The following is a 23,060-nucleotide window of genomic DNA, read 5'->3' as shown; positions in this document are numbered from 1 at the left end:
CGACGAGAATTATCAGATTTGAACGCGGAATGGAAGTAGAAGTTACACTCATAGGATTCTATTTCGGAAACCGTTAGAGAATTCAATATTCCGAGGTCAACAGTGTCAAGAATGTGCCAAGAATACCAAATTTCAGGCGTTACTTCTCACCACGGACAACGCAGAGGACAACGGCAGTTTTCATTGCTAACAGGCCACAGACATACAACACTCAGTTAAATAAGCGCAGAAATCAATGTGGTACGTACGGCGAACATACACTGTGCGATAAAAGGTATCCGGACACCCCAAAAAACATACGTTTTTCATATTAGGTGCACTGAGCTGCCATCTACTGCCAGGTACTCCATATCAGCGACCTCAATAGTCATTACACGTCATGAGAGACCAGAATGGGGCGCCGCACGGAACTTATGGACTTCGAACGTGGTCAGGTGATGGGATCTCGCTTGTCATATGTCTGCAGGCGAGATTTCCACACTCCTAAACATCTGTAGGTCCACTCTTTTCTATGTGATAGCCAAGTGGAAACGTGAAGGGTCACATACAGCACAAAAGCGTACAGGCCGACCTCGTCTTTTGACTGACAAAGACCGCCGACAGTAGAAGAGAGTCTTAATGTGTAATACCCAGACATCTATCCAGACCATTACACAGCAATTCCAAAGTGCATCAGGATCCACTGCAAGTACTATGGCAGGCGGGAGATGAGAAAACTTGGATTTCACGGTCGAGCGGCTGCTCATAAGCCACACATCACGCTGGTAAATGCCACACGACGCCTCGCTTGGTGTAAAGAGCATAAACATTCGACTATTGAACAGTGGAAAATCGTTGTATGTAGTGACGAATCACGGTTCACAATGTGGCGATGAGATGGCAGGGTGTGGGTATAGTGAATGCCCGGTGAACGTCATCTGCTAGCGTGTGTAACGCCAATACTAAAATTCTGAGGCGGTGATGTTATGGTGTGGTTGTGTTTTTTATGGAGGGGGCTTTACCCCTTGTTTTGTGTGGCACTATCACAGCACAGGCATACATTGATGTGTTAAGCACCTTCTTGCTTCCCACTCTTCGATTCGGGGATGGCGACTTCATCTTTCAACACGATCGAGTATCTGTTCATAATGCATGGCCTGTAGCGGAGTGGTTACACGACAATAACATCCCTGTAATGGACTGGCCTGCACAGAGTACAGATCTGAATCCTGTAGGATACCTTTGGGATATTTTGTGAACGCCGACTTCGTGCCAGGCCTCACAGAATGGGCTGCCATTCCCCGAGAAACTTTTTATTGCCTGACTGAACGTATGCCTCCTGGAAGCTGTCATCAAGGCTAAGGGTGAGCCAACACCATACTGAATTCCAGCATTGCCGATGGAGGGCGCCACGAGCTTGTAAGTCATTTTCAGCCAGCTGTCCGTATACTTTTGATCACATAGTGTATCTGTTAGGGCTGTGGTAGCAGATGATCGACGCGAATGCCTCTTCTAACTGTAAGACATTGCCTGGAAGGCCTCTCTTGGGCTTGTGACCATGTTGGTTGTACCCTAGATGACAGGAAAACCGTGGCCTGGTAAGATAAGTCCCGGGTTCAGTTGGTAAGAGCTGATGGTAGGGTTCGACTGTGGCGCTGACCCCACGACGCCACGGACCCAAGTGGTCAAGAAGGTACTGTGCTAGCTGGTGGTGTCTACGTAATGCTGTGGGCTATGTTTACGTGGAATGGTCTGGGACCTCTGGTCCAACTGAACCGATCATTGACTGGAAATGGTTGTGCTCAGCTACTTCGAGAGCCTCTGCAGCCATTCACGGATTTTACGTTCCCAATGCAATTTTCATAGACGACAATGAGTCATATCACCACAATTTGTGTGTAGATCTTTCTGAACAATCGGAGCGAATGTTTTGTGTAACCATATCTCCCAACATCATTCCCGTAAAACATTTATGGGACGCAATCGAGAGGTCAGTTCATGTACAGGATCCTGCACCGACAACACTTTCGGAATTTTGGACGGCTACAGACGGCGTGGCTCAGTATTTGTGCAGGGGAGTTCTGACGACTTTTTGCATCCATGCCATGAAAAGCTGCTTCTCTACACCAGGCAAAACGTGGTCTGACATGATAGGAGGTACCTTGTCGCTTTCGGCACCACAGTGTAAATAACAAATTTAATTCACTGCTGCTGTTACACGCGTAATGTATATACTGAAATGCGAATACATGCCTTTTGGAGCACAGGCCGGTAATAGGCACAAAACGTCGTCCGAAATTGTACTGAACGCTTTCTCATTAAATTATTTCCAACAGTTGTATATGGGAACGGATACTAAAAACTGTTATAGTAGGATTAAAAACTTTAAAACATGTCTGCTAGATACCATTCTGTGCTTCAAATACAGTGCAGAGTCAAGACTTATTGCTACGGAACGGATGGCAGTGCCTGATCGCTGAATATACGTAGAGCTCTTATAGCCATTGATATAAGGAGTCTCTTCGAAGCTGAAAACTCAGTGTTGTAATCCACCAAAGGAGGAAGAATAACTAGAACAAGTGTGAAAAAGAGCAGGAAACAAGATGAATGTGGACCTGGGATGCATTAGTGCCACGCAAGATAATAGAAAAAGCAAGTTTTAACTTTAACTCGAATTTCCTGAAAATTAAATTATTTCATGTGCTGGTACATTTTGGCTAAAAACTGTTAAAACAGAGAGCTGAAATTTTGTAAACATTCTTAAACATGCTTAACTAAAAAATAGACTACTCTTGTGACTTAACTTAGAAAATAAAATACTTCTTTGAAGAAAAACCCTGAATTCATTTGCAAAATGTTTGATAAGCATACTTAAAATCCTTTTGTACCACGATTGATGACAGCATCGTCTGCTTTAAAGATGATAGTGCAAAGAACTTAGAGGAAAAAAAAGTAAACCTTCTACTTTGTTTGTATTTTGAGTAATGTGTACCTATGTTGTGCATAAATAATTACCATGGTTTATTTCACTTGCAACAAAAAAATACAATTAAAGAAAGTGTGAGAGCTAAAGTTGTGGTTCATACATAAAAATGTTCCGAAAAGAAGTCTTAAAAGATGGTGAGAATTGTATGGGGCTCCAAATCGAATTCTTGGAGTAAACTGACAGTCGTTTCGAGGTTTCCCGTGGTATTCACGGACCAGTCCCCTTAAGTCTGGTTGGCAGTTGGTTCGTTACTTATTGCACGAATTATTCGTTTAAATTCTACGACCAGTTGTTTTCTGTAAGTTGTAATGGTTAATATGGGGTCTGCTGGCGCTTGACTGACTGTATCATTTTGTTAAATTCTGCCTCCAGTTGTTTGCAATAAATCATAGTGTAGTCTTGTCAGCAGCTGCTATTGTAATGTTTTGTTGTTTAAATTCTGTCTACAGCTGCTTTCCGTAAACTAAAGTAGATCTGGCTGGCAGTGTTACTTAGTATGGAATTTTTCAAATTGTTGCATTGAGTTTTTAGTGAATTTTTCCTTCTGTGTTCCTTGGTAAAATAATACTATAAATTTTGGGCAATGTGTTACGTTTGTGAGGCACTTTTGTTTAAATAAAATAGTTTGTTTAGATTTGAAGAAAATTGTCCAACTTCAGCACTTTGCCACTCAACACTACCTCCCTACTGCTTTCGGATGTAATGTTTTTATCTTCGTACAGAAATAGTCAAAGTTACAACCTTACCTAAAATGCCTACATTATTTGCCAAAATCCTATCTCAGATCATATAAAACCAATATCATACATTACAACGTCCCACATCTTAGCGTTAAAATTTATCTTGAAGTACAAAATATTTTGCATATTCTATAGGAAGTCTGTATTGGCTGTATTATTTGTCAAAAACACACTTTAGCTAAGTGATAATCACTATTATCTTATGATCCCTAAAGGAGATATACGATGGTTGTAGCATTGTGGTCACACATCCTATTACAGTACAGATTCTTGAAAATTTAGATCACACAGTTTCCTGCGAACAACGTTGCATTTCTTCCAAGGACACCCATCTAAGTTCCTACGAAACAAACTCTGGTCGCTTGTCATAATACACATTCTTGTGTGGTAACTTAGTTGTTGTATAACAGCAAAAGGGATACATATGATTCACAGTAGTGTTGACACTAGTCAGACTCAAAACACATAAAGATTTCTTCTATGACACTTCAAAACATACATAGCACTAATGCTGTTCTAACTTAAAGTGTACTTGTGAACAAGAATGGTTTGATCTCTATACAAATGTAAAGAATGGCATTGCTGTGTCTATATTTTCTTTATTATTTGTCAGATACTGCTCTCAATTCAGCTAAAACCATTACCAAAGTAAGTCATATCGACCATTCCACTCTCAAATACCGTGGGGAAATAATAAATAATGCTTGCGTTAAACCCCAAAATCTTTCTGTACTTTTAATCTAGCCCAGAACTGTGCTGCAACCATATGGGATGTTGTTACATGAAATAATTATGGACTGTAGATGTGGTACTAAGCAGTACAGAGAAGGCGTTACTAATATAAATGATGGAAGTGGCTAAACAATTCACAACTAATGCCAGGACACACCTGTACTGTTGATGCCCGTTATATGCAGTATAGATTATGATATTATTAGACTTGAAAAATCTGTCTACATCTGTGCATAAAAAGAGATGTTAGATTGATGCTATACAACAGACAGCTCGAAAATCTAAACTTTTACAGAAATAATGTTCTTAAATAAAGTGTAAATATAACGTCTGTTCTCCTAATGTGCAAGCACACTGCAAGTGAACAAGGTGACTCGCAGACTGGTGCAGCTGCGTGGACAACAGCTGGTGGTCAATCTGCCACCTCGTAGCTCCACGAACAATACGAGACTGGAATAGAAGGGAGAACCGATAGAGGTACTCAGGGTGCCCTCCGCCACACACCGTCAGGTGGCTTGCGGAGTATGAATGTAGATGTAGATGTAGATACAATATGTCACTGCAGTGGCTGTGTTATTCTGAAATACGATGCAAAGCTCATTTGGACATGCATGCATGATGAGAATGAAAATTTATGCCGGAGTGGGATGGATGTGTGAGTACAGGACGTAGAAGCATGGCTGACAACATATGGAAATTTGTGTCTGACCAGCACAAATTTCCATTGTCGTTATTCCGTTATACAGCTGATGGTTGCTCGTATTCACAATTGCCAATACATTTAATGTATTTCATAAGGCTGTAGTTGCCACAGTGCCTGCACCTTTCGACATGCATGCATCTCCAAAAGAGCTTTGCATAATAATTCAGAACAACACAGGTACTTTCATATCGTATTTATCTGCCGACACTGGGCAAGCGGCTTTTAGGTAAGATGTCTACCTTGTACAGGAATATACATAATGGAAGTATGAATGCAGCATATAGATGCATGGTTGATAGCATGTGGAAGTTTGGGTCTGTGTGTGAGTTGTGCATGGATAACCAAATCGTAAGGCAGCTGCTCATGATAAGTGGGAAATTCGGCTTCCAGTCCCGGTCTAGCATATATTTTCATTGTCGTCATTGCATTCTACATCTGACGGTTGTCCATACTAGCAACTGCGAATACATTTACCGTATCCCAGGGAGATGCTGCATTAGTTTACAAACGCTACCTATTCCTGGATGTTTCCCACATTCCACATACATCAATACATGACGTAAAAGCTCCTCAAATAGGAATGTAGCCTCAGCCTCAGTGGCGAATCGGAAAACTTAATTTTCAGAAGGAAAAACATATGTAATATTCGACATCTGTGTGCCATATGGGGAAAGCCTGTGGTCCAATGGGAGACTGACGGGTGGCAGCAGATGCTTGGGGTGTGAGGTCAGAGAGATAGTCGCACATTGAGGGTGGGTAGTGGGAGATGCCAGAGCTGGCAGCTGCCCAAGGTTGAGGCTCATATTCATAAGGTATGACAGGCAAATTGGTCGTAATGCCTTGCAGCAGGGAAATGTTTACAATAGGAACACCATTCCTTCCTACTTCCTGGGGTACAGCGCGACTGCATATAAATTTTGTAACATTGCACATTCCTAAATGTTTAAATAAATAGACAATGCAACATGCAATGTGTTTGTTAAGTCCTGATAATTAAATACTGCTACACGCTTATCTGATTGAGGTGAGCTCAAAACAAATCTAAATATTTAAATAAATAGACTATACAGTATGCAACTGTTTGACACATGATATCTTACTTTGATTATTTTGATTTCCCACTGTAAATTCCTGTTCTCTGATGATTTACTACAGTGTTTCCCGAAAAGAACGTCGTCTTTGCTGCAGGGATTCCCATTTGAGGTCGTGGAGCATTTCTGAAGCATTCGCATGTTAATGGAACCTACCTGTAATAACTCTAAATGCCTGTAAATATCTTCGTTGTCTCCCTTTAATCTCACCTGGTGGGAAAGCAAACAGTCGAGTAGTTCTGAAGAATAGGTCACACAAGTTTTCTGTTCATAGTCACCTTGGCAGATGAGCCAAACTTCCCTAGAATTCCTCCAGCTAATCAAAGTCGACCACTCCCCTCTCCCTAAAACCCATCTGATGTACTCGTCCCTTTTCGTATCGCTTTGCAAATATTAGATGTAGACATAAAATCACTGTATCCAGGAGCACTCAACTAATCCTGTATCTGAACTTTACAGAATTGTTCTTCCAAAAGATCTGCGCTGGCGAACATTTGTCAGCACTTGAAGCAATCTCCCATTCATCATCCCAAACAGAAATTCTAAATCGTCCTGCGCCCTTCTGCAGACACTCAACAATGAGACTTTTCTGTGAGCTTCAGCCCTACCATCGTACAGCCACAGATTGCTGCGCAATCTGTCCACTGGATCGTTTATACAGGGTCTTTCAAAAGCAACTGTACACATGGGTATAAGGTACGCATGAAAATAAGAGTAAAATGTTAAACAGTTTTGTCTGGAACTGCTTTACTTCCGAGGTACGGTGCATTATGCAGTCTGTGTTAGGCATCACATCATGGGCCAATACAGACTTTGGGCCTCTCGTGTTCACCTGCATGTCGACTGACATTGCTGCATACATCCTTCTACAACACTCGGATGATTCAAGCATGGAATGCGTTGTTTACTTGACTTTGGTGTGGTTCGTTGTAGTCCATGGCGCTGTTGCAGTGAAGCAGCTCCAGATATACTATGTGCGTTCATACTGTCGGTAGTTCATAGACGGCAGTCCTCGTGTGCAGTACAAAGGCGTACTCAAATTGTGAATGTGCAGAAGTGCAGTTTCTTTATGGGGCAGCAGAAGACAATGCACGAGCAGGAGGGCGACGGTATGTGGAAATGTTTCCAAACGGAAGAGTACCAAACCATCAGACTCTCACAGCTGTGGACAGGTGTTTAAAGGAATATGGCATTCATGGTGCACTGCAGACAGGCTGACCTCAACACGGTGGAGTGGGCGTTGTGGAGATCCTGGAAATGGTAGATGAAGATTCCACTGTAAGTACTCGCCATATAAGTACTATTGTAGGGCTTCCTCGATCAACTGTATGGCACCTGCTTCAGAGATAGCAATTCCACCCATATCACCTACAGTAGGTACAGGAGATGACACCAGTAGACAACCCCAGATGTCAGGATTTCTATCACTGGTTGCTCTAGGGGCGTACTGCTGATCCACTCTTTGGTCATAGGGTACTTTTTATGGATGAGAGCCTCTTTGCCTGAGTGGGTATCGTGGACCCTCACAAAAAGCACATGCAGTTGTATGACAATCCTTGTGTGACTACAGTGTGAGAATATCAACATTTCCAGTGAAATTTGGTGTGCTATAGTCGTTACTCGTACCGCACGTTACTCTACAGCGCGTGACTGGCAGTGTGTGTCAATAGATTTTGGACCATGAATTGGGTGGTCTCCTTCATCGCTGCCTAATCGCTACCCAAAGCAACTTACAGTTTATGCACGATGCTGCTGCTGCACATTTCAGAGAGAACCTAAGTGTTGGTTGTGCCAACAGATGGATAGGTCGTCCAGGATTGGTTACTTGGTCCGCCAGATCTCCGCATCTTAACCCTCTGCACTTCTACCTTTCGGGCCATCTTAAGGAGCTCCTCTATGGTGTTAAGACTGAGAGTGTAGCACAACTACAGCAGCAACCTGAGAACGGCTGTGCCGCCACGCAGGATGAGATGAAAGTAGCCTGCAGAATTCCGAGAGCGGTGAGACGGCGAGCACGTCACTGTCACATGGACATCATTCTGCACACGTCTGGTGTAAATATGCTCTACTTAGATGTGCTGAATTTCGGGCACCTTCTTGTCGTTGTTTTCTGAGAAGAATTTATTTTGTGTTGCTTGTCGTGCACTTGTGATCCCTACTCTGCTGCCTAACGCGGAAGTAAAACAATTTCAGACAAAACCTTATTTAACATTTTACTCTTATTTTTGATGCCTACATTCCACCTACGAAGTGTATGCAGTCACGTTTGAACCACACCGTGTGTACAGAGAGAAAAAGAGAGCTCCTACCAAACCTCCCTGGGACACTCATGACCATACCTTGGCCTGTGAACATTCCCTGCTCCATGTGTGTATAAAACATCATTGCACAGTATTCTCTTCATGAACAATGGAGATATTTCGAGATATCTTCTCCGATTTTGCTTCTGTGTTAACATCAGCTAGAACGTCTCTGACGGACTTATTTCCCCGTCTGAAGTTCGCAAAATTTGTAAACTTCGCTACATGTCTCCAAATTTGCTAGATTCGAGACATGTTCAGAAAAAGACGATCACGTCAAACGACGAACAACAAACGAATATTTTGAGCGAAATCGAGCAGCGATACAACAGCCAAATGATGACGTTTGATACGTGCATAACCAATTGAGATAATATTTCTGACACAGAGTGCTTGTTAACTATCAATAAGTATGCAAAAGGTCACTTCATATATCCCACCTTTCCCACAGCATTGGTAAGAAGCAAGAATTTGACACAATAGTCTATGATCTCAGGACTGTCACTTCGAAAACCGTTGAAAAGTTTGCATTAAATTTCCTTTGTCTCCTAGCCACGTTAGGTGGTTACACGTGTTGGAGCTTGACTCTGCTCGCAGCCGTAAAGGATTTAATTGAGATACACTGCCGCGAGAGCGCGCATTCACACATTCAAACATTTGTGCTGTATGTTTGTACAGTAACTACCTGGAAATATCTACAGCTGTCTTATTTGATGTTATGGGGTGAGAAATGTTTGTGAATTACATATGGGGCGATAGACTGTTTCTATTTGATGGCGTCGGTACAGCGTTTGCGCAAAGTAGCGCGACTCCAGTGCTGGTATATAAACACTGACATGTAGTCAAGCGATTGGTGTGGCATTCGTGTCTTTGTGATGTGAGTATGGCAAAGGAACAGTGGCAACATTATTACCAAGTGTGTCGTAACAGGATCAATGTGCTGTTATTCTTTACTTGGCTGACTGACACCAGTAGACATCCATCGGAGAATGATGGTGCAGCACGTCTGTCAAAGACCACTGCTGTGGAATGGTGCGCCAAGTTCCGTGCTGAGCGTGACTCGGCACGAGCCGCTGGTCGGTCTGGGATGCCAGCCTCATCCATTGTGTATGAGTCACATGGGAGACACTCGAGCACCCATCCTACAGTCCTCATGTGACTATCTCTCCTTTGGTCGGCCCATTAAAAAAAGCCTCGAATGGTCGGCGGTTCCTGTAGGGTGAGGATGTGCAGCAGGCAGTTGCAGACTTCTTCATGCAGCAGAATGCGGTGATTTTCCAAACGGAAACATTCAACATTGATTACCTCAATGCTCAGATCGATTTTGCCTGATTGGCATACCGATCCTGGACCATATGGACTTTGAACAGAAACATTTTGATTACCCCTTATACTGCTAGATACTATAATTGCTTTAATGCTGTGCTGGCTGCACACAACAGAATATATAGTCATCCACGTGCAATACTTTAAATGTTATGTAATAATGATGCCTATAAGTGTAAGTTAACATTGGCTGCTGCGAACAATATTACACAAGTAATTTCTACTACTTTCTGTGTGTTTCAGGGTAAAAACATGAATGACCAGCTGCTCAATGGATTGATTAAGGACATGAAACATGTGAGAGACATGCTGCACACGAAATTAAGGGGTTGGGAACGCGATGTTCAGTATATCAGGGAGCAGGTAGCGAACTATGCGCTGGAAGAAGACAAGAAGGTTCCTGGAAGCTACATACTTAGGTACTGTAAACGCTGTGTACATTAGAACTTTTTTCCAACTCTTTATAGTTGAGGAACGTTTATTTTACTTTTCTCCACGGGTTACATACTTTACTGTTATAAGAACTACTGAGATCATTTAATTCACAGTAGAGTAAATATGTGGATCATGGTGAAGGAGACGGTTACAGCATCAACTCATTTACAAAGCCCTGGGATCCCGTGTACCCTTCAGTACCTTCAGTTTCCTTTTGTCTTAAATGGGCCGCATATTGCGCTGCTGATGAGCGGAGCAGACCGTTACAACGGCCAGCGTTACCACCGGTACGGCAGCGAAGCATCTCAACAAATGAGTGAGTAAAGTGTGAGCGTTTACTTACACTGAAGCGACTGAGATACTGGTATCGGCATGTGTATTCAACCACAGAGACATGTAAACAGGGAGAATGCGGCGCTGCGATGCAAAACGCCTATATAAGACAGCAAGTGCCGGGCCCAGCTGTCAGATCGCTTATTGTTGCTACAATGGCAGGTTATCCAGACTTAAATGAGTTTGAACGTGATGTTACAGTCGGCGCACGACCGATGGGACACAGAAACTTGGAGGTAGCGATTAAACGTGGATTTTCCCGTACAGCAATTTCACAAGTGTGAATATAGGGAATCCGGTAAAAATTCAAATCTCTGACATCGCTGCGACCAGAAAAAGATCCTGCAAGAGCGGAACCAACGACAGCTGAAGAGAATCGTTCAGCGTGACAGAAGTGCAAATGTTACGCAAACTGCTGTAGATTTGAATGGTGGGTCATCAACAAGTGTCAGCATGCGAACCATTCAACTAAACATCGTCGATGAGGGCTTGTGGATCTGAAGGCCCACTCGTGTGCCCTAGATGACTGCGCGATGCGAAGCTTTATGCCTCGCCTGGGCCCGTCAACACTGACATTGGACTGTTGATGACTGGAAAAATGTTTCCTGGTCGGATGCGTCTTGTTTCAAATTGTATGGAGCAGGTGGACGTGTACAGGGACGAAGACAACCTCGTGAATCCATGGACCCTGCATGTCAGCAGGGTACTGTTCAAGCTGGTGGAGGCTGTGTAAAGGTGTGGTGTGTGTGCAGTTGGAGTGATATGGGACCCCGTATACGTCTAGATACGACTCTGATGTACATAAGCATTGTGTCTGATCACGTGCATCCATTCATGTCCATTGTGCATTGCGACGGAGTTGGGCAATTCCAGCAGGACAATGCGACACCCCACACATCCAGAATTCCTACAGTGTGGCTCCTGGAACACTCTTCTAAGTTTGAAGACTTCCGCTGGCCTCCTAACTCTCCAGACAGAGCATATCTGGGATCCCTTACAACGTGCTGTTTAGAAGAGATCCTCACCTCTTCGTATGGATTTATGGGCAGCTCTGGACGATTCATGGCGTCAGATCCCTCCTGCACTACTTCAGACTTTAGTCGAGTTCATGCCACGTTGTGTTGCGGCACTTCGTGCTCGCAGCGGCCCCACATGATATTAAGCAGGTGTACCAGTTCCTGTGGCTGTTCAGTGTATACATGGTGGCCAGAAGCAGTATGAAAAGCTTGTAAGTACATTGCAGGGTGGTTTGTGCTGAGAAATAATTTAAAAAAAAATTTCTATGCCTTGCGCTGTTTACAATTTAATTACCATTGACGTTAGTGAACCAGGTCGCCCTTCTGTAGATTGCGTCACCATACGTGTTCTGCTTTGGGTTTCCTTAAACACAACAAGAGAGGAGTACAAAAATTGTACGTGGGAACCAGAGTCAAAGGCTGAGCAGTATTGTGCTCTGTCATCAACGCCATGAGAGTAACTGACAGTAATTGTATCACGCGGGCCACTTCAATTTGTGCACACAACGGGTAGCTTCAGTGCTAGTTAACTCTGAAGTAGCACCACTTATCGAATTCCCTTCTTAAAAATTATTTCTCAGCGCAACCTACCATGCAACGCCCTTACATGCTTTTCAGGCTGTTCGTGACCACCCAGTGTAGCAACGCGGAAAATGGATGACGTGAGGAAACGGATTTGGAGCAGCTTCGGCCGCGGGGGGGATGCGTGAAGCCAGGCACGCGGGGGAGGAGACCTGTGGCTTGTCAGAAGGCAAGGTCAACAGGCGGCACCAGCGCCGTGGCAAATATTTGTGTGATCACTGAGATCACACAGAACGCTGGGTTGAGGAGCCAGACTGGGGTGTGAGGAGGAGAGGGAGGGTTGGCTACAAAAGGAAGGCAGAAATCGCTCGTCGGCTTCCGACCAGATCGACGCGTGGACGCAGCGTCCACACGTCCTCTTGCACCTCGCTGCTCGGGCCCGTGACCTCGGCTGCTGATAGGACTCTGCCATCCACACTCCCCACTGCAAAGGTCAATCACATTCTATACGGTCCATCTGTGTTTCAAAGTCGTGTCGGTTCCGCATTAAGTGATGTTGATGTTCGGCCTGGTCACTCGCGACTTACTGCCACTACTGTTCGAACTCACTCAGGTTACGTTCATTGGCTACAAATTGGGAAAGTTTTCCACGTCGCAGTTTCGTTGGTTACCTAACATTTATGGTTACACAATCTGAAGTAACGACTTGAACTGATAAGCCAGAGAATTTTTTTGTTGATAAACCTGTGTGTGTGCATACTCACCACATGTGTAAATTATCGAATGATGACACTGTATCTGTTTTTATGGAGGGTCGTCGAATTTCTATAAAGTTTAAATTTATTGCAGATACGACTATATAAATTTGTTAGTTAGTTAGTTACATGTTATATAGATTACTTGGGCAATTTTTTAAATGACATGATGTGGAATGAGTCAGTCTTCAGGATAAGTATACGTGATTACTGTTAACACTGATTCCTACTCATGCAACTAGACATAAAACTAGTGTCATCTTTTATTTCTCATTTTTCACTGGCTATCAGTTTTTACAGAGAAATTCGTTGGTGGATTAAGAGTTGTCCAAGAGAAATGATTTCGATTTAGATTTAAAACTTGCTTTGCTACCTGTCACTCGGTTTATGTTATTGGAGAAATGGTCAAAAATTGTTATTGCAGCATATGGAACTCCTCTCTGGACCTCTGACATTCTAAACGCCATTAACTGTGCGCTGAAATTCTACTTCAAAAGTATACGTGATAAATATTTCCAAGTACTATACTTTGTCTATAGATCAGAGATTAATTATTCACAACTTGAACTTTCACCAGGAAAATTTGTTCGTGCTCTTAGCATCTCTGTTGTTCAGTTTACAATTACAAATTTTATACTATTTCAATCATATTTTGTCTTCTCTTCTGATTGCAGCATTCAGAATTTATGTATCTTTAATGGACTTGAAACTATGGGCAAAATTATGTAAATTTAACGCTGAAGAGTATAAATAGGTTGTAACATATAATGATATCACAATCTAGATCGGGTATGTAGTTACTAGTATTCCTTGCCAACACGTTCTGCAGTGCTGCTAGTGTATCTGTCCTTGTGTATAAGTTATGGTGAAATTAATTAATTTCTAATTAAACTGACTCTCTTATCTTATTCATGAGAGTTGTGCATCATATGATTATCTCAGTCGATGAAGTTCATGAAAACCTGCCAGGGTACCGAAAGCGTTAAAGCGCTGCTCCTCGGAATCGTGTAGGCGCACCAGCCCCAGATCGAATCCGCCAAGAGGATTAACGATGGGGGCCAGTGTGTCGGCCAGCATGGATGTGGTCTTTAGGCGCTTCTCCACATCCCGCTAGGTGAATACTGGGCTGGTCCCCACGTTCTGCCTCAGTTACATGGCTCTCGGACATGTGAACACATTCGCACTATTCCATGGATTACACTAGATGCAGACAGCTGGGGTACACTAATTCCTTTCTGGGGGCTATGGGGTGGCGACAGGAAAGGCATCCGGCCACCCCCCCCCCCCCCGCTCCCCCCCAAACATTAACATGCCACATCCAATTAACCAGTAGGCCCCCCAAGTCGGGATACATGCTTAGGAAAGAGAGAGAGATGGAGTTCATGAAAGTAAACGATATGGTTGTCGAAGCTGTTTGTTGCCATGATTACATTACACCCAGATCAGAATAACAAACTGACTGACGTCTAGCTGGCTGTTTAAAGAGCTGCTACCATAGCGACAGCCAATCAGAGAACGCTGTTGGCGGTGACTCCCTGCTCCGTTCACCGTTGTCAAACTACCCTTTTACTGCAGGTAGCGGCTACTGTGACCAGCTGCTGACGATGGTCACGGCCGATAACGTAAACAGTTGTCGTCCGTTTCGTTGTGTGCTTTGTTTCTCTGTGAGGTGAGTTTATTTTCTCCTACAGAATGTCTGAATCTTGTAGCGAAAGTGTGCATAAGATAGTGGCTGCTAAATCGAAAATTCAGCGATCTTGCCATATTTTGCGTGGTCAGACACTTGAGTTTGTTGCTCGATGCGGGAATATTTCGAGAAGGAGAGGGACCATGGTGCAACCCTATTGCCTCTAACGAAGGTAGTCGAAAGCACTGCATAAAAATATGTTCGTCTAAATCTGTAAGGAGAAATACTGTGCGGTATTGGAAGAGCCATGTTCATCCAAACTGCAGACACTCGGCAAAAAGAGAAGGACAGCATCAAAAATCCTGTGCGTCACTCTTCGCGAGGCAGAGTTATTCAGTTTCAGCAAGAAGTTTTTGTTAACGGTTGTCAGAGCTCTCGGATTTGGGCACAAAAAAACTAATGGTACCGATAATTACAACTGAAGAGAGCTGACATCGCAGCGTGGCATTGTCAATTCTTAAGAAATAGCGTTAAAGTGCCGTTTGAAGACAATGTTTGGTTCGTCGGAACCTGTATAAACGCCGGTCATTCCGTCACAAAAAAAGATGATAGCACATGTGGAAGTTCTGCTCTTCTCGTGGGAAAGGGCGCAAGAATTATGGTCTTGCATGCCTGGAACTGCACCTGGTTTCGTCCCCCACTGTCTCCTCGCTTACAAATCGAGGAAATCAAGCGACAACCATGAGGAAATTGACCACGATAGTTTTCAGGAGGGGCAGCTATTGGGCAAACTTAAATCGGCGCTCTGGCATTTTTTATGGATAATACCCCATAGCATTCAATTATTAAAGGCTCCAACGATGGCAACGAAAACATCCGACGCCTTTGAATGGTTGAAACGCCACAATGTGAAAATTCGGGACACTTCATGTGACGTGGAACTCATGAAAATTTTAAAAAAATGAGCCACTATTTCAACTATGTAGGTAGCTAAACACCGTGGGCATAGTGTTCTTAGGTCACACTATAGCACTGCCGCATCAGCGCAATCGAAATGGTTTGGACACAGATTAAACATTACGTGGCAACAAATAACAAAAGCCGCACTGTGGCAGAAATTCCAAATCTGTTGAAGTCAACTTGGCACATCCTGGGCTGTTGTTCTCATTGGCAGTTTCCACATGTCTACATCCTCAGTGGCCTTCAGTATGTCTTACCTCATACTCAGCCGACTCTGCTCGTGCACTGTCTTAACATTAATGAAGTTCCATTCCTTTTACAGCAGCCACGACACCTCCCTCACCCCTAAAATAAGTCATCAGCATTTATGCACTGTGTCGTTAATTCCTTCAAATTCACAAGTACATTCATTTTTACATTATGTTTCTTAGAACATATTTACATAGTATACACATTTCTTTCAGCAATCTGTTCTTTAAGGACCTTATCTTCTCCTTTGTGAGGATGTGTCTCATTGATGACAATATCATCTGTTATTCTCAGTCAAGAAAATTCTTGTGTATTAACTGCAGTATCCATAGTACATACTGACTTCCAGTTAATCACCACCAAAACAGACTGTAAAAAAACTTCTATATGTATCCACATAATGGGCAATGAGAGAAACAGCAACCTGTAAGTGTTACTGTAATTAACGTAACCCTATGTAGGTAACTATGGAATAGTGTTGAAATTGTAGCTCATGATCCATTTTGCTGTCAGCTGCTCCACATACTCAAGTCTTTTCCCTGCCAACATCAGCTCATGTAACGTAGTCACTACATTACTAAATTGTAATTGTAATGGTATGTCAGTTAAGTTTAACATATTCTCCATTTGTTCACAACAGTCGAGTTCCATTGTAATACTCGGGACCATGTCCTTGCTTGTGAAATTGGTCTGTATTATTCTTCACTGGATGTGCACAAGCGATCCCTAAAGTTTGGACTGGAAACATATTGCCTAGTAGCAAGAGCCTTGTTTCAAATTGTATCGAGTGCATGGACGTGTACAGGTATTACAGTAGGGTACTATTCAAGCTGGTGGAGGCTCTGTAATGGTGTGCAGTTGGAGTGACATGGACCCCTGATACATCCAGGTACGACTCTGACAGGTGAAACATACATAAGCATCCTGTCTGATCACCTGCATCCATTCATGTCTATTGTGCATGCCGACGGACTTGGCCAATACCAGCAGGACAATGCAACACCTCCAAAATTACTGATCTCTGCCATTGCATTTCTGGGTGTCAATACCAGGGAGCCTTGTTGGAAGTGCACTGTGTGGCTTGCCATCTGTGTCCAAGGCTCAAGTGTAGCAGCACTGGCTGGTGCATGCTCTCAGTCTGGAGTCGATCTACATACAAGGAAGGGGCACATGATCTGTTGAAGTGCTCAGGTAGTAACGACCTTGTGTACTGGTGTTGTGATACCAGGACCGTGAGTGATGAGGGCACCTGTGAGTTGCGACCCCTGACTGCAGGCTGTTTCTTCATCTACCACTTCTTCATGTCGTGCACCGCAATTCTTCCCAACGTCACTGCGGAGCTGTCGTGTGATGAGGAGGTCGTCACATGCCCTCTTATCCACATTTCACTTCTTCTATTGACCGAGAACAGCGACGCCCAGCGTTGACATCATATGATTTTCTTATGGGTGGGCGAAGAAAACTTTTGAGACACACCACAGCTCAGGATCGACATGCAAAGTCTCAGGGGGTGGCAAAAAGGCGTCATCTAAATCACAGCTTTCCTTGGGGAGTTGATTCCCAAGCTTCTCGCTGTCGAAAACGGCAGTTTGCAGTGAAACTAACAACATGACGATGTTCTTGAAAAGCTTTGACTCTGCTCACACCCAGTATATGATTTAATCCTTATCTAAGAACATCATTGACCAGAAATCCCAATGAACATCAAATTTTGCTCTGGTGTTTTGGGTGAAATCCCTGCTAGAGATCAGGTGGAACTGCAGGGGTGCTGGGTGGGTTGCCTAGCTGCAGGTGCCTAGGACTCCTTCACAGATAGTCTCTGTACAGATAGATTAAAGTGCTCTACGAAGGAGGGTGAATGGCAGCGAGGATGTTGTTGAATGGAGTGAATGTAGAAGTAGGTTTTACCATTTTATTCACACATGTGTCAATGAACCATTCCTGTGTGATAGAGAAGCGTCGGCTCTTCCGGCAGGTATCACCAGTCTCAGTGGCATTCAAGAAAGTCGCCTTGTGGCACATATCAGTGCAAACTTTGGTTTTCGACCGCGAAATTTGTTGGCATCAACACGCTATGGAAAAAGTCGTTTTCAATGACGCCCATGCTACCGCCTGACTATTTATGTGTCGATTCTGAGTGGCGTTGGAGTAGTAAGTGGGTACACTGGGTGCACTCGTAGATAACTTAATGAGGTTTTTCATTTTCTTATAAACTTAGGTAGAGCACACTAGCCGCTTCCTTACAAACATTTTTTTATAAACGGATCACTTGAGCCTGCAAACCAACACACCCACAAAAAAGACACTTCAAAAATTTTCAACCAAAATTTTATGCTGCGAATCATACGTCAGATTCTGCAGCCCCCAAAATGAAAAAGTCACACAACAAACTCCAGATCATGAAATTCGTTATCATTATTTTTAGTATTTTTCATTCCTTTATATTTTAGTTTAATGTCACTGTCCTTAAAGAAATTGGAAGCCCCAGTTATCTATTATTTAATTATACCTTTCTGCAAAATAAATTTAAATTTATCATCGAGCTCGAGAGAAATTTTATCTCCATATCTAGTTTTTACACATTCACAATCAGTAATGTAACACCACTCATTTACTTCAAGCTCACTAATCTTCCCAAACTAATTAGAATTGCTTGCATTATTTGGCTTTTTTAGTAGGGTGTCCATTTATATAGAACAAAATTTTAATCAACTTATGGGAGTGACAAGTCGATAGTCGACAGGACACGGAAACATTCTCTTGGTGAGTGAGGTTCAAAAAAATGATTCAAATGGCTCTGAGCACTATTGGATTTAACATCTATGGTCATCAGTCCCCTAGAACTTAGAACTACTTAAACCTAACTAACCTAAGGACATCACACAACACCCAGTCATCACGGAGTGAGGTTCTTTGGAGGAAACAACCAGTCTTCGTTTCCCGCCTTAACGTATGTATGTATGGTGTTTGTGCGGTACAATAAAAGTGGTTATTCGCAGTATGAAATCCACCCAAGTGTTTTCCTTTATGTAGTGAAGTTACTCCTACATAAGTGGTGACCCTGTAACTAAGCGGTGTGACAGTAGACAAGTTTCTTTAGATATTTTCCGCGACGTCTCGTATCGACATGTCGTCTGCACAGAAGCTCTTCCGCGACATCGACGGCGTCATCCAGAATATCAAGAAGGAGCCCGACACGATGCAGAAAACCCCTCAGTACGACCAGCCCGCAGGACACTCCGAGATCAGACCAAATGTGCTCGCGTTATCATCACCCGCGTCGGTGCCGCTCCCACGAGCATCCCACTATCCGTTCGCCCGTTATCGTGGTCCACCCGCGTCGCGGTTACAAATTCGGCCCCCACCTTTCGTTCCCGAACGTCCGGAAAATTGGTTCGCTATTATGGACAACATTATCGTGCAGCAACAAATAGTCGATGATTTTGAACAGTTCACGCTAGTGATATGCAGCCTGGACCAACGTGCGTCGTCAGTGGTATCGGATATAATTACGCAACTCCCACCACAAGAAGCCTACGCCACCCTCAAGACGGCGTTAATTTCGCGTTGCACAAAACCTGTGGACCAGCGGATAACACAGCTCCTGTACCACGAGAAACGCGGTGACAGGTCACCTTCAGACTTTTACCGGCATTTACGTGCTATGTTGGACACTTCCGTGTTGTCAGACACATTACTTGTGCACATCTGGCGACAGCAGTTACCTCCGCAGGTGTGCTTAACCTCAATTGCTTACGAGGGCCGGCCATTAAACGAGTTGCTGCAAGTGGCTGATAGAGCGCCACAGTGGCCGCCGCCGCAACCACCTCGGCCAACGACACCAACCGAGCACGGCCGGAGCCGATCGACGTGGCGCTTCCAGCTTGTGCTGCCACGACCGCACGACGAGCGCCGGACGCGACCGAAGATTGCCGATCTCTCCGGGCTACCATCGATCAGCTGACCGCCCAGATGCAGCGGCAAGAGCCACGCGACGTTTCGGCGGCTGACACACACATGCGTCGTCGCCACCTTTGCGCCCGCCGCGTCACGTAAACAACGGCACCGGTTATTGCTAGTTCCACCAGCATTCCGGCTCGCAAGTGACGAAGTGTAAGGCGCCGTGCTCGCACCCAAACGCATCCCACGTCCTGCTTTACGCGCAGCTGACTGTGACAACAAGTAACTGCGCCTAAACTCACAGACGCATGGGAAGAGAACACCCCCGTTTCAGCACGAGCCTGCTTTATGCGGATCGACTTCTCCCACAGCTGTAAGGTACGCTCCTGATCGCTCTACAGGATGGATGTTTCAGCACTCTGCCTGTAAATTTCTTCCCTTCAGACAAACGTGCTGAAGAGACCACTTTGAAAGCAGTCAACGATTCAGCCATCCACACATACGGACAGAAAACGCTGGCAGTGGACATTGGGCTACCATAAAAATGCAACTGGACCTTCGTTATGGCCAATATCGACCAACCTATACTAGGTGCTGATCTCGTAGCAAAACATGCATTGTCCATGGATTTACGCAAGTCACAACTCGTCCATTCTGCCAATGGATGGGTTATCCTGGGAATACAAGGACGTCCGACCTCTCATGCATGCCCAAGGGTAGATAAGCTCAGTGCACCCACCTGGGAGGACACCATAGCAAAGAAGGAATCTGACTTGCAGCTGACTCAAATGACATTAAAACAGTTGACGGCACAGCAACAGGCTTCTGCTGTTTCAACTGTGAAGGCGACACCCAAACCACGACATGGAATAAGAAAGAACAGGGCGAAGCATGAGACGGTGCACCACATCCGTACAGGCCCACCAGTCTCCTCACGCATTCACAGGCTTGTACCTGATCGTTTGCGGGAAACCGAGACAATTTTCAACGAGATGCTACAAGAAGGAACTATACAACCATCCAACAGTCCGTGGTCCTCTCCTCTGCACCTCACCCATAAAAAGAATGGGTCATTGCGCCCGTGTAGTGATTATCGAGCTCTGAATGCCTGAACTGTTCCAGACAAATGCCCTGTGCCACATATACAGGATTTCACCCATTCACTGGCCGGAGCGACCATATTCAGTGTGTTTGATTGCCGTAACACCTATAATCAGATCCCAAAGGCAGAGCAGGGCATACCAAAGACCCATTCGGGCTGTTTGAATTTTTGGTGATGCCATTCAGGCTGAAAAGTGCTACCCAAACATGGCAACGGTTTCTAGACAGCGTGCTAAGAGGGATACCATATTGTTTCGCCTATTTAGAGGATATTCTGGTGTTTTTGGGGAATGTTTCTGACCATCAGAAACACGTAAACCAAGTGCAAAGCAGGCTTAGTGCTCATGTAATAACACTTAACAAGGACAAGTGCGTGTTTGGGGAACCTGTGGTGACCTTCCTGGGTTATAAAGTGTCAGCCCAGGGCATTTTCCCACTGCCAGAGAAGCTGGAGTTGTTGCGTACCCTACTACAGCCTCAAAACTACCACAATCTCCGACGATTCCTAGGAATGATAAATTTCTATCGTCGTCACCTCCCTGGAACAGCAGCAATCCAGACGCCACTGAACAATGCCTTGGTCGGACACAACGAAATTGGCAAGTGCTCAATCCCATGGAACCTGAGATGGACTCTGCTTTCAAGTCACTGCAAAATAGCCTTCACAACGCAGTGGGGCTTGCACATCCTGCAGCAGGAGCTCAGCTAGCCCTAGTAGTGGACGCAAGCCAAGTTGCAATCAGTGCAGCACTGCACCAGAGAGTGAAGGGTCATTGGCAGCCACTAAGTTTCTTCTCACTAAAACTACAGATGAGTCAAACTCGTTGGAGTGCATACGACAGGGAACTAATCGCAATGTATGAAAGTGTCAGGCACTTCTGCCCTTTCGTTGAGGGCAGGCAATTCACCATATACACCGACCATAGCCGGCCGAAGTGGCCGTGCGGTTCTAGGCACCGCAGTCTGGAACCACGAGACCGCTACGGTCGCAGGTTCGAATCCCGCCTCAGGTATGGATGTGTGTGATGTCCTTAGGTTAGTTCTATGGGACTAAGGAGCTCAGACGTTGATTCCCATAGTGCTCAGAGCCATTTGAACTATTTTACACCGACCATAAACATCTCGTGGCAGCTTCCTACAAAATCAGCGATTCATGTTCCCCCCACCAGGCCCACCATATCGAGTTTATATGCCAGTTTTCAACAGACGTGCGTCACATCCATGGTGCCGACAACATTGTGGCAGACTATTTCTCGCGCACTAACGAGATAAGTCCAATGTTGGATTATTCTTAATTGGCAAGGGCACAGTCTTCAGATGCACAGCTGCAGTCCTTGTTGGTGGACCCAAACACTGGCCTACGTTTACTTCTGGACGCCCCCTGCAGCCCAGTTAAGGTATGGTGCGACACCTCCACGGTTAGATCACGCCCATACATCACCCCCCAGTTCCAACGAAAGGTATTCGACAGTTTTCACAACCTGGCACACCCAGGAACCAATGCCTCAGTGAAGTTAGTGATGGACCATTTTGTGTGGCCTTCAATCAAGAAAGATACACGGGAGTGGGCCTGCAGCGGCTTTCAGTGCCAATGTAGCAAAGTGGGACGCCACGTTCATGCTCCAGTAGGACAATTTCCAACCCCAACAGCACGTTTTGGGCATGTACACATTGACTTGGTTGGACCCCTCCCCCTTTCGGAAGGTTACAGATACTTGTTTACGGCAGTGGATCGTTGCACACGGTGGGCAGAGGCTACACCAATCAGGGACATTTCTGCAGAGACTACTGCAAGGGCATTCTTGGAAACTTGGGTAGCCCGTTTTGGGTGCCCATTTTTCGTTACTACCGACAAAGGATGCCAATTCGAGTCGACACTGTTCCAAGAACTGACGGAACTCTGCGGCTTCCAACAAAACCGGACAGCTAGCTACCATCCGGCCAGCAACGGTTTTGTGGAAAGGTGACACTGGACTTTAAAGGCTGCCCTGATGTGCCACGAGGACTCATGGACTCAAGCGTTGCCATTGGTTTTGCTGGGGTTACGGACTGCATTAAAAACGGACATCGGTTGTTCCTTGGCAGAGTTGGTGTATGAAGAACCACTACGTGTTCCAGCAGAATTCCTTGCACCTGTTGCTCTCCCAGATGAGACACAACTACCCCACCTCTTGCAACAAATGAGGAAGCAGGCAGAGATGCTACGTGCAGCACTGGCGTCTCAGCATGGCACGCACCCAGTGTTCATACACAAGTCCTTCGATACTTATTCCCACATCATGCTGCGCACAGACCTGGTACGTCA

At 44.7% G+C, this 23,060-nt stretch overlaps 1 protein-coding gene across 1 annotated transcript in view; it reads left to right on the top strand.

Annotated features, from left to right (window-relative positions):
• The window catches only part of LOC126213154 (uncharacterized), a 123,061-nt gene that overhangs the window by 64,644 nt on the left and 35,357 nt on the right, over window positions 1-23,060 (top strand). Inside the window, exon 6 of the mRNA XM_049940777.1 lies at window positions 10,101-10,276. Within this exon, the coding sequence (XP_049796734.1) occupies window positions 10,101-10,276 (176 nt within the window). The remainder of the gene's footprint in view (window positions 1-10,100; window positions 10,277-23,060) is intronic.

The sequence above is a fragment of the Schistocerca nitens genome, chromosome 11, assembly GCF_023898315.1.
Source record: "Schistocerca nitens isolate TAMUIC-IGC-003100 chromosome 11, iqSchNite1.1, whole genome shotgun sequence".
In the NCBI taxonomy this organism is placed as follows: Eukaryota; Metazoa; Arthropoda; class Insecta; order Orthoptera; family Acrididae; genus Schistocerca; species Schistocerca nitens.
The sequence above is the reverse complement of the archived record's forward strand: the minus strand, read 5'-3'. Positions and strand labels throughout refer to the sequence as shown.